The 12,981-nt window shown below is 36.4% G+C and overlaps 1 protein-coding gene across 6 annotated transcripts in view; it reads right to left on the bottom strand.

Moving 5' to 3' along the window:
• Positions 1-12,981, bottom strand: part of AGTPBP1 (ATP/GTP binding protein 1) — a 197,102-nt gene that overhangs the window by 100,321 nt on the left and 83,800 nt on the right. For 2 of the 6 annotated variants that reach the window (XM_030809308.1, XM_030809318.1), the window contains exons 10-13: positions 12,086-12,294; positions 10,040-10,217; positions 4,953-5,006; positions 678-775 (exon numbers count right to left, since the gene is read on the bottom strand). In XM_030809308.1, coding sequence (XP_030665168.1) covers positions 678-775; positions 4,953-5,006; positions 10,040-10,217; positions 12,086-12,294 — 539 coding nt within the window. The remainder of the gene's footprint in view (positions 1-677; positions 776-4,952; positions 5,007-10,039; positions 10,218-12,085; positions 12,295-12,981) is intronic. The other 4 variants (XM_030809316.1, XM_030809330.1, XM_030809325.1 and 1 more) reach the window with 2 other exon arrangements.

The raw sequence follows: 12,981 nt of genomic DNA, 5'->3' as shown, positions 1-12,981 counted from the left end.
CCCATAAAAAAACCCAGCAATAGGCTAAACAGCTAAAAAAAGAGACCATTTTTCTACAGATGCTAGAGTGGTCCTCTCTCAATAAATAAAGCAAAATACAGACTTTCTAGGCTTTCAGAAGTACAATGAAACTCTGAAAACTTACCTGCCTCCTTTACCTAACATCTTATGTAATATGACAATAATTTTATATTTTCTCAGTAACACTTTTTTTACTTCCTTGTTCAATTAACTGAAACCTAAGAATCATTATGCAAATACTAATTCTCACAAAAACAAATCCATTATAGAATATTTTCCTACTGTTTTTGTATCCCCAAAAGATTGCTGACAAAGGGTAATAATGCATTTTGAAATAAGTTGCCACAACAGAGTTTCAGATCACTTTCCTTCAATTTTGTAGATTTCAAAATCTAAGGCAGAAAGGTTAGATAAAATCTTTCTGGTCAGAGAGAGTAAAAATAAGTTACTTTAAGGTCCTTTTCAGACCAGTGGATTTAAACCAATATCATCTACCCCTTTAATTGCATAGTCATTCATGGTAAAAAGATGTGAACAAAGTAAAACCTACAATTACATATATGTTTATTTACCCAATTTTTGTTTTACCCAATTTTTGTTTTACAACTGTAGTATACCATTTATAAAGCTAACTAATTACAGAAATTTATACTAACCTTAAAATTTTGATCTAGGTCATCTTCATTCTCAGTTTCGTTTTCAGCTTCTACATCAATATCATCGTTGTCATCACTTTCATCTACTACGTCATCCACTATGACACAAAATGTGCTATAAGTAGGTCAGAGGTAAGCATTCTACAATATGAATAGCCTTATATAAAGTATTTCAATCACCACAGAAAAAGTAAATGAGATTTCTTATTTAACATGTCTCTAAGGCTGTCCCAGCTATTGACAAACCCATGAGACAATATGAGAAAGTGCTTTAAAATTTGGAAAGCACTGTAAAGATGAATTTTACTAATGTTCTCAGTTTTTAAAAATAATGTCTTATGTTGCGATAGCCTGAATGAAACATCCTGTTTTCTATTTATTATAAATTTCAATGACTCACTTCATCCCTTTATAATTGACCCACTATCTGTTTCAATGACGGTCATGTGCCACATACTGTGCTATATGCTGGGAATTTTTTCAAAAGATGTGTAAATCGGGTTGTCTAATCTTTTTGTTTCCCTGGGCCACACTGGAAGAGGAAGAATTGTCTTCGGCTACACATAAAATACACTAATACCAACGATAGCTGGTGTGCTTAAAAAAAAAAAAAATCACGCACACAAAATAATCTCATATTGTTTTAAGAAAGTTTATGAGGCCGGGTGCAGTGGCTCACGCCTGTAATCCCAGCACTTTGGGAGGCCGAGGCAGGTGGATCACCTGAGGTTGGGAGTTCGAGACCGGCCTGACCAACATGGAGAAACGCTGTCTCTATTAAAAATACAAAATTAGCTGGGCATGGTGGCGCATGCCTGTAATCTCAGCTACTTGGGAGGCTGAGGCAGGAGAACTGCTTGAACCTGGGAGGCGGAGGTTGCGGTGAGCTGAGATCGCGCCATTGCACTCCAGCCTGGGCAACAAGAGCGAAACTCCGTCTCAAAAAAAAAGGTTTATGAATCTCTGTTGGGCCACATTCAAAGTCAACCGGGGTTGTATGTGGCCCATGGGCAGCATATTGGACAAGCTTGGTGTAAATATAGTCTCTTCCCTCAGGTAGCTCATGAGGTTAAAGAGCAGAAAGGAGTAAACATGTAATTCTAATACCAAAGATAAACACTAATGAAGCCATAAACTCCAAAATGCTACGGGAAAACGAGGAATGAGGTGGCTCATGAGGTTAGGGAGCAGAAAGGAGTAAACACGTAATTATAATACCAAAGATAAATGCTAATGAAGCCATAAACTCCAAAATGCTATGGGAAAACGAGGAATACAACTAACTGTAAACTGCTTGGAGTCAAGGGGCTTGATGCTGACTACTTCACAGAACAGGTGATATTTAAGCAGTATCTTGTAGAAAGTATAACAGATTTCTATGTGAATGTAATGGTGGGTGAGTGTGGCTTTTAAGAAGAGGAAGTAATAATACTAAAATAAGGAAGTGAAATGATATCTTCAGAAAGTAACAAAAGGTATGACTAGGATGAAGAGTATGCTTATGAAAGTACTGAAAGGAAAATAAAGAATTAAAAAATGAAGGATGTAACATAGTAGGCTAAGTAGTTTTGACTTTCAATATAAAGAAGATAGGCACTGAGAATTTTCAAGACGAGAATGGCTTAATTCAATGTTAAGAGGTGAGAGAGACAGCATACAGGTGGAAGGTGACCAACAAATAGGAAAAAAAAAAAACACTGTCCAGACCATTATAGCAGTAAAAGAATATCTGAGGGAGTAGAATGTAAAAGGACATGGGACCATGGATGTAAGGGAGACAAGGGAAGAAGAGGAAGAGTACTTGCAGGATTCTCATGTAAAACATGGCTTCTAAACACAGTAGAAAATATTTTTAAAAGCTATTTTTGCAAACCCTTTTTGACTTTCATTTCCAGTGTGACTTACAGTAGTGATTATTAACTGCCCCCCTTAGTATTTGTTCACCTCCCCTTCCTTTTAGTAATTGAGCCCCTGAGTTTTAGCTATGTATGGAGAATCCAGCCTCCCTTGCAGTAGTCATAGCCATCTATATGACCAATTTTTGGCCAGTGGTATAGAAGGCAAAGTGATGAATACAAATTCTAGGTCACATTCTTTAAAAAGAAAATTGTCTTCTCCATTTTTTCTATTCGCATCTTCCACATGAGGAAACCACATAGGAGATGGTTAAAAACACAATAAAAACAATCTGTTTTCTTTGATGACCCAGTAGAAGTCTACTGCCTAGGACCACCTGTCTATCTTCTGGACGGATATGTGGGGAGAAAAAAATTCTATGTTGTAGCAGGATAGCACAGAGGTTCTAGAAACAAATTCAAATTTGAATTCAAAAGCTGAATTCAAATCCTAGCTCCCGAACTTACTAGCTATTTGACCTTGAGCAAGTTACATCAATTCTTTGTCTTCGCTTCTTTGTCTATAAAATGGAGATATCTACTCATAGTGTTTTTGTGGGCATTAGAGAAGTTAATATATGTAAAGTGCCAGGCAAAGAGTATGTGTTACACAAATGTTTATTACTGCTGTTGCTTGAGGGACTGTGCTACTGGATGTCTTTGTAACAGCAGTTTAGTCGACCCTAACTAATACAGGTACAAATAAAATACAAATCACCTCAAATTCTTAGAAACAGGTAGCAAAAAATAAATATTCATATTTCACATGGTAACCTGGGTTTATACTTATGCCATAACTAACAGCAGTTGGTCGTGGATAAACAAGGGAAGAACTGACATTTGGAAGAGAAGGAAGAAAATAACTCCTAGGAAAAAAGAAAGGGATTGAATTAAGAAAATCCTATTGCAAGGCCAGGTGCGGTGGCTCACGCCTGTAAACCCAGCACTTTGGGAGGCCGAGACCAGCGGATCACGAGGTCAGGAGATCAAGACCATCCTGGCTAACACAGTGAAACCCCATCTCTACTAAAAGTACAAAAAATCAGCTGGGCGTGGTGGCGGGCGCCTGTAGTCCCAGCCACTCGGGAGGCTGAGGCAGGAGAATGGCGTGAACCTGGGAGGCGGAGCTTGCAGTGAGCTGAGATCACACCACTGCACTCCAGCCTGGACAACAGTGCGAGACTCCCTCTCAAAAAAAAAAAAAAGAAAAAATTCTATTGCAAAGAGGAAAAATGACTGCTTGGAAAGAAAGGGAGAGGAGAAAATGCAGTTCAGCATCAGAGAGAAAATATGTTTTCAATTTTTGGTCAAACCTTTCAAATATTTTCCTTTGTAGGATGTTTTCTTCTGGGTTTATATTCCAGATGTGAAATGCCACGTAGCTTAAGAGTGTCTGAGACCTTCTCTGCTATTTCAAAGATCCATTCATTATACCAGTACCAATAATTAACAATATTAATTATTATAGCCAATCAAATTAAAACCAGAGAATATAAGTCAAAATTCTTACTGATTTTCAAAATGTCCTTGACTTATAGTAAAAACAGAAATACAGGAAACAACTTAAATGTCTATCAGTAGGAAACTAGTTAGATAAATTATACTATGACTGTATGACGTCGTCATTAGAAGGAAAGAGTCTGCACATTCTATAAGGACTGGGAAAGTACATCACGGGAAGTTTATTTTGTTGTTGCTATTGTGCCTATAAATGTGATCTACTTTCCCTTTATGTTTTCTACGTGGGTTTTGTTAATACATATAAACACATGCAGAGGAAGGCTATTTAATTTTATTCATTTTTCTTGTAAATAGTACTTTACTGTTCTTTTGCATAAGCCACATTTTTACAATCGATTTGCTTGGATTTTCTATGTAGACAGTAATATCCTCCACAGATACTGATAAATTTATGTCACTCTTTTAATGGTTAAGACCTTTCTTTTCCCGATCTTACTGATTTAGCTAGAGTTTTCAAAACTATGGTGAATAATAATAGTTGAGAGAGGCATCCTCTAACATTTCATTACTATTTATGATGTTGGCTATTGATTTGAGTTAGATAATACTTAGCTTGTTCAGGAAATATTCCTGTGTTCCTTAAAAAATTTTTCTAGACTGATAGGATTTTCATGAAATCTTTTCATGGCATTTACTGAGATGATCATTTGGTTTTGTCCCTTTGATCTACTGAGAATACATTTTACTAATTAAAGTCTCAATATTACAATAAACTTACTTTCTTAAAAATCATCTTTACTTGGTCAAAGTGTCCTATACGTAAACAATACTGCTCAACTAAATTTGCTAATACTTTAGGATTTTTATATTCATTTTCATGAGTGATAGTGATCTGTAGGTTGTTTCAGATTAATCTTACCAGATTGTGTTTTCAGCATCATGCTAGCTTCTAAACTTTCCTTTTTTTTTTGCTCTGGAAAATAAAGCGTAGGACAATTTCTTGAGAGTTTGGGAGAACTAATCTATGAAGTCATCACCATTTGGTGTCTTCACTAAAGAAGCTTGATCGCATATTCAATTTCAATTTTTTTACTATTTAAATCAATATTAATTATTCATATTTTCCTAAAATATTGTCCATTCCAATCACACAGTGACCCTTGAACAATGTAAGTTTGAACTGTGCAGGTTCATTAATACACAGATTTTCTTCTGCCTCTGTCACTCCTCAGATAGCAAAACGAACCCCTCCTCTTCCTTCTCAGTCTATTCAATGTGTAGACGACAAGGATGTAAACCTTTATGAAAACCACCTCCACTTAATGAATAGTAAATATGTTTTCTCTTCCTTATGACTTTTTTAATAACATTTTGTCTAGCTCACTTTGTTGTACAGAATACATGTAACATAAAAAATATGTATTAACTGTTTATGTTATCGGTAAGGTTTCTGGTCAACAGGTTACTAGTAGTTAAGTTTTAGAGGAGTCAAAAGTTCTATGTAGATTTTCAACTGCACAGAGTCGATACTGCTAATCCCCAAGTTGTTTTAGGGTCAAGTGTGTATTCAAACGTATTCGCAGGAGTTGCCTTTAACATCTACTTAGACTGATTTAACCACCTCTATTTACTTTGCCAAGAATGTAGAGCTATATTAAAATCAACCACCAACACTGTTTCTACCAATGTCTTTCTGTTACTCAAATGATTATAGTTTTGTCCACTTTTAGTATTTGGCACATGTGTTATCTAGCTTGCATAAAATAATCTTCACTGCCTTGTTTTAATCATTTTTTATTCTGTATTCGTGTTTTGTTTAACAGTAATTCTTTCTCACCTCTTTTGGGCTAGGGAATAACACATACATATTTGCTAATCTGTTTACTTTCAAGCTTTCTATCCTGCTGTCTTAAGAGACTTCATATGTACCAGCTAGTCGGATTTTGTTTTTTAACCCAATCTGGGAGTCTCTTTCCTTTAACAGGAGTACTTCATCCATTTAGACGTATTACTGAAACTGATCTGCTTGTCCTTGCTTAGCATTTAGTGCTCTCAGGATATTGTGCATCTTTGCAATTTCCTTGCTTTTACACAGCAATGATGGACCCCTGTAATTTTACATCAATTTTCAAAGTGTCCATAGTCTCCAAAGGCCACCCATGTATTTCTATGGGTCAATGGACTCCTGTTTAAGGATCTCTGTTCCAGATGTTACTTTTACATTTGGAGAATATACATTTGGATTATTTGTATAATTTCCATTTTAGAAATGCAAGAACAGTATAATATTAGGAAATCTATCAATATAAATTTTAGCTCATTTATGTAAATACCCACTTTATAATAACTGTATTATGTATCTTTTTCCAATAATTAGTTAACATGTTTCATAATAATACTGTAACAACTATTTAGTATTATATAGTTAACAGATTATAATGTTTAATACAAATACTCTTAGGTAACGTCTACATTCTTGACATCTCTAATTCATCATCTGACTGGCTGGAGTAATATTTCACATAATTACTTCAGAAAGGGTATACCTGGATAATATACTTCTGTACCCAAACATACCTAAGAATATGTCACCTTCACATATGGTGACAACTAACAAAGGTCCAGAAGTCTTGAGTCAGAACCCTTTCCTTCAAATCTCCATAGATGCAGCATTTCACATTCAGGAGAGTAAGTATCAAAGCCAGCTCGATTCATTCATTCAACAAACATTAAATGCACTTATTATGTCCCACACAATCTAATGGATGCTGAAGACAAGATGAAAAAAACAACAGTCCTATTGTAATATATATTTGATCTTTGTCCCAGGTTCCTGGTACACAGCTGCTAAATCCCTTGGAATTTCCTAGGTAGAGGAGCATCTTTTGTTCTAATGATGTGACTCTTGGTGGGCCCCTTGATAACTTCAGGATAGAGGCTGGTCACTAGAAAGATCAAGGCATGATTAGACAGTTGGAACTTCAGCCCCACTCCTCAACCTCTGGGGAGAGAGGAGCTGGGGACTGATTTTATCAAAAATAGCCTTATATTTAAGCAATCACACCTACATAATGGAACCTCCATAAAAACCCTAAACAATGGTATAAAAGCTCAGAGTTTTGGCCAGGTGCAGTGGCTCACGCCTGTAATCCCAGCACTTTGGGAGGCTGAGGCAGGCGGATCACAAAGTCAAGGGATCGAGACCATCCTAGCCAACATGGTGAAACCCCATCTCTACTAAAAAATACATAAAAATTAGCTGGGCATGGTGGCGCACACCTGTAGTCCCAGCTACTTGGGTGGCTGAGACAGGAGAATTGCTTGAACCTGGGAAGCAGAGGTTGCAGTGAGCTGAGCTCGTGCCACTGCACTCCAGCCTGAAGACAGAGTGAGACTCCATCTCAAAAAAAGAAAAAACAACACACCACTCACAGTTTCTGAGTTGGTGAACACATCATGGTGCTGGGTGGGTGGTGTGCCTGGAGAGGGCACGGAAGCCCCACACCCCTTCTCTTACACCTGGCTCTATGCATCGCTTCCATTTGGCAGCTCTCGAGTTGTATCCTTTATAATAAACCCATAACCATAAGTAGAGTGTTCCTGAGTTCTGTGAGCCATTCTAGCAAATTATCAAACTTCAGGAACAGGTTGTGGAAACCCCCACCCCCATCAACTTTATTGCCAGTAGGTCAGACATACAGGTAGTCCAGATCTTTAATTGTTATCTGAAATGGTAGCAGTCCTGTGGGACTAAACCCTTAACCTGTGGGGTCTGTATTAACTCCAGGTGTTCAGTGTCAGAATTGAACTGAATTGTAGAACACCCAGCTGGTGTCTGGAGATATGGAGAATTGGTTGGTGTGAGAACAAAAGACACATATTTGGGGTCAGAAATGCTGTGAGTAAAAGAGTTCAGACCTATCCTTGTGGACTCACATTCTAGCTGAGGAAGGTAAATAATAATGAAGACTGTGAAACATATAATAAAGGCTGACATGTGAGAAAATGGAAAACAAAGCAGTGGCAAGGGCCTGTAGTCCCAGCTACTTGGGAGGCCGAGGTAGGGGGATCTCTCGAGCTCAGGAGTTTGAGAACAGCCCAGGAAACACAGGAGGAGGAAGGAGGAGAAGGAGAAAGGAATAATGGAAAACAGAATAAGCGTATTTTCCTAGTACCTATACACTTGCTATTAGAACCCTCCTATCCCATCTGAATCATGAAGGCTTGTCAGTCAATGTAAATATGCATTTCTAGTCCAGTGACTCATTGGTCTGAGAAGCAGGCACAAAAGGAACCAAAAGAAAAATATAATTTCCTGTTTGTTCCCATGTTTGGTGAATTTACTGCACTAGAAGTCAGCTTTCTCTATCCATCAATCCAGACACTAAATAAAGAATTTGCTGGGGCATATCCTACCTCCTTCCTGGTGTTACTACTGGCCGCAGCACAGGGAAGCCTCACCAGCTTTCCGCCAGTGAGAACCACCACTTAACTCCCATAATCCTATGTTGATGTAGGAAAGAAAGGGATTCCAACTGCTTCCTGATTGTCCCTCCAAACTGGTGCTAATGGCACCTCAACTTTAGCAGAAGATAATGCATTCCTAGAAGAGGGAGTGGAGGCTTGATGCTGCTCCTGCATTTACTCACAGCTCCGTCACATTTCTTGAATGTTCTGTATTTGTTCCATGCCCCTCTTACCTAGTTTTCAGATTTGGTACAGATTTTCTCCTGTAAAAGTCTGTCAGTAATTTCAAATGGAATGGGAAAACGGTATTGGACCATTGTTTTTACTTAGCTTTCTTATTCATAAGTCCTAGACTTAGTCTTAGATTCTTCAGCATTTTAAAGGAGATTTCTCAATAATCCATTTTGATATGTTGTGTCAACTTGTGTTTTAATAATTACATATTTTAAAAATAAAATCATAATAGTGTACCCTATGACATATACCATTAATAAATTTATATCAAGGTAATGAAACTAATATAATTCCTTGAAAATTCTTTTAAAATACTTGTTTCAAATAAGAATTTTTACATATACATAAAGAATCTTCAATTTTTTTTTTTTCAAAAAAGTAATCAACTGAAAAGAAAATACTATAGAAATTCTATTAAAAGCCGGAACTACTTTCTCTTTTTCACTTTGGTAGATGTTATCAAAGAAATTCTTCTTCCCCACATAAATAAACTTAAACTCTTACTTCCTCTACTATACACTTACAGTATTATATGGAAAATGACAAACAGCCTACCTCAGATAATTTCATATTTTCATCCAAGAAAGTCATGTGCAAGTTTTTGTTAAGCATAAAACCATAGTAATTTTGGTGATTAGGTTTTTTTTTTTTTTAACTTAAGAAAAAAAAAACACTGAAAAGCTACAATGTAAACCCGAACATAATTACCTACACATTTAATGTTTATATTTTTACACTTTAAAAACAAACATAAGTTGGGCCGGGTGTGGTGGCTCATGCCTGTAATCCCAGCACTTTGGGAGGCCGAGGCAGGCAGATCACTTGAGGTCAGGAGTTTGAGAACAGCCTGGCCAACATGGCGAAAACCCATCTCTACTAAAAATACAAATATTACCCGGGAGTGGTGGCATGCGCCTGTGATCCTGGCTACTCGGGAGGCTGAGACAGGAGAATTGCTTGAACCCGGGAGGCAGAGGTTGCAGTGAGCCAAGATTGCGCCACTGCACTCTACCCTGTGCAAAAAAAAAAAGTACTTAAGCTATCAAATAATGATCCTATGTGAAGCTTAATTATTTCACAATTCATATTCGTATATATACAACACATCCCACATAATTTCACTTAATTATTAGCCTCCAATTTCTTATATTTAAAGAAATCCTTAACTAAAATAAAATGTGAATGTTTATCATGTTCATTAAGGCCTTCCTTTGCTGAGGAGTTAGACATAAATTTAAAAAAAAAATGACAGGGTCACATAATTCTAAGAACCCACAAAAAGCAGCAGTGACCCTGTGATCCTACCTTCAGGGGGTAAGCTGTAGAGCTGAGCCACAGGACCAGTCACAGGAATAACAGGCAACTGGAAATGAAAAGAACTTTTAATTGTTGGGAGTGGCAGTCTATTTTTTGGGAAACACTTCCTCATTATCAGACTGGAGGTATTGACAAGAGGATCCAGAGTCCTGACCGCCAGACATTCCTGTTTTTTAAAAAAAGAAAAAGAAAAATAGTGTTTTTGATGAATAACTGAACCAATTTTACTTTACTTTAAAAAGTAATACATTAATAATTTTCTGGAAACAAATATCTCAAAAACCAGTATTTTAACACAGAATAATTACAAAATAGCTTTACTATTCAGAATTATCTATCTGTAAGAACTCCATGTGGCAAATTGAGAAGAACTTTTCTTTAAATATTTTCACTAAGCAGAAATCAGTACCATCTTTGGAGTGACTTGGGGGAACACTTGGCAAGCCTAGGGCATAAAATAAAAAAGACAATTTAAGGGAAAAGGGGGGGAAAGGATTAAGCAATAAAATTTAAAAGGTGTAAGAAATTAAAAAAAAAAAACAAAAACATGCATTTGACCAAACCTTCCTCACAACTGTATCAGTTATCATGCAATAATACCTCTCATAAGTTGGCTATTCACCTTATAAAAGGATAGCCTGAATATCACAATATAAAGGTTTTTTTGTTTGTTTGTTTGTTTTGAGTTGGAGTCTTGCTCCATCGCCCAGGCTGGAGTGAAGTAGAGTGATCTCGGCTCACTGCAAGCTCTGCCTCCTGGGTTCATACCATTCTCCTGCCTCAGCCTCCCAAGTAGCTGGGACTACAGGTGCCCGCCACCACGCCTGGCTAATTTTCTGTATTTTTAGTAGAGATGGGGTTTCACCATGTTAGCCAGGATGGTCTCGATCTTCTGACCTCATGATCCACCCACCCTGGCCTCCCAAAGTGCTAGTATTACAGGCGTGAGCCACCACGCCTGGCCCACAATATAAAGTTTTAAGAGTCTGACTTGCTGTCCTGGTATCTAATCTGGAGAAGGGTTAAGGGACATGGGATATGAAACTGTCACATAACAATAGTATTATTAGTGACAATTGACATTTAGATGGTACTTTGATACACTGTAAAAGTTTCCATATACATTTTCACATCTGACCTGTCAAAACAAATGAGAAATTAAGGCTCAGAAATGTTAAGTGGCATAAACCAAGTGACCTAACTCTTTCTCATATATAAAATATCCATCAGTGTCTATACTAGGAATAGTAAAAACAAGTACATATGGTTGATCTAGAAAAGAAAAAACTAAGGTAAACATAAAATCTGTGTTCAGATATCTTAACTCTTGTCATATAAAAATAGATTGTGTTTGTCACCTGTAAGACCAGGAGGGCACAATCAAGATAACTGGCTATTTTCAAAAAGACAGATTTCTTTCTAATAATTATAGCTTTCTTAAAAAAGGGGGGGGGGGGGTTGCATTGCAACATCCTTATTCCCCATGGCTGACAGTCAACACAGATGCTAGAAAGGATCTCACTAAATATACTGTCAAAAATGTTTATGCTTAAAATGGATGGCAGATCTAGCATTCCCAGTTCCAGGTTTCATTTTTGTACCTTCTCTATTCAAAAAAGCCTCTATCCAGCAGGAAAACATGCAGAACACTCACAGACAACAGAGCTGCTCTACAGGCTATAAAGGATCCACAGATACCTCATGAGAGGAGCATACAACACCGAGTACAGCCAACTACACATCCCAGAAAACATGGCTTTATGGAATCCCCTCTTGCTAAGTGGATGAATTTCTATTTCTTACTTTTGCCTTTGGAAGAAAATTTCACATTGCAGAGCTGTGCACTGACCATTTCCTCCAACTCAGCCTGGGGTCACATGTGAGAAATAATTGTGTCTTTTACTTTTAAGATTTTCGAAAAATGCATTTATCCTGTGTATATGTTTCTGAGTATTTGCACACTAATTCAGTTTTCTTAACAACCAAATCATATTATTAGTACATAATCACGATAATAATAAGAAAATAACTCACTTGTGAAGTATTATACAGAATTTTCATCCCATTGGCATCAATAAATGCTTTTCTTCCCAACTTGATGTTTGTAACACTTTTTAAACTCTGTAAAATTCCTTTCCGAATGAGCATGTTTCTATGCCGGTTATCATGGCGGTGCCAATCTACATAAATTGTTAAAAGCACTTGGACATATCCTCTGTCTACAGCTCTCCTGGCATTTGTTTCTTTAACAAAAGAAAATTGAGAAAGAATATTTTATAAATGACGAGAGTGACTGGTAGAATAAATCAAATTTAAAATATTACCTCAATATTGTGATGGATACTTATAATTCTTTTTTCCAAAACAAATGACAAGCACATATTTAAATTTTTTCTAACAAAATAAATACGAAGTTCCAGAGAGCAAATTACAACCTCTTCCAAAATCTGCCTATATACTGTTTCACAATTTATAAACATAAAAATCTCTTTACTAAAATTAGAAGAACATCTTTTTAAAGGCTTTTGTTTACTACAAAAGCTTCATGTATTTTAAAATTTATGAATATACTGATTTTTGTTACACCAAATGAAATGTATAAGCTTTCTACTTGCTATTTGTGAATGTGATTTTTAGAAGATCTGCAATCATTTTTATAATTTCTATTACAAACTTTATGTTCCCACTGAAATAAACCCTATTGAATTGTACCTTCTATTGCAAACTTTGTGTTTCCACTAAAATTAATTGCCCTAATTACTCCACAATTATATAAATATTCATAGTATAACAATGCTCATTTAAAAATACTTACATAACTTTTTTAGTAAATGAAATTTAAGGAGCATTACATGATTAGAAAATAGTGCTTTCTGGCTTTCTAGTCATTAGATTTTTATTGCAATAAGAACTACACTAAAGGTTTTTGT

This window comes from Nomascus leucogenys, chromosome 1a (assembly GCF_006542625.1).
Source record: "Nomascus leucogenys isolate Asia chromosome 1a, Asia_NLE_v1, whole genome shotgun sequence".
Classification (NCBI taxonomy): domain Eukaryota; kingdom Metazoa; phylum Chordata; class Mammalia; order Primates; family Hylobatidae; genus Nomascus; species Nomascus leucogenys.
Note: the sequence above shows the minus strand (reverse complement) of the source record. Positions and strands in the feature narration are given on the sequence as shown.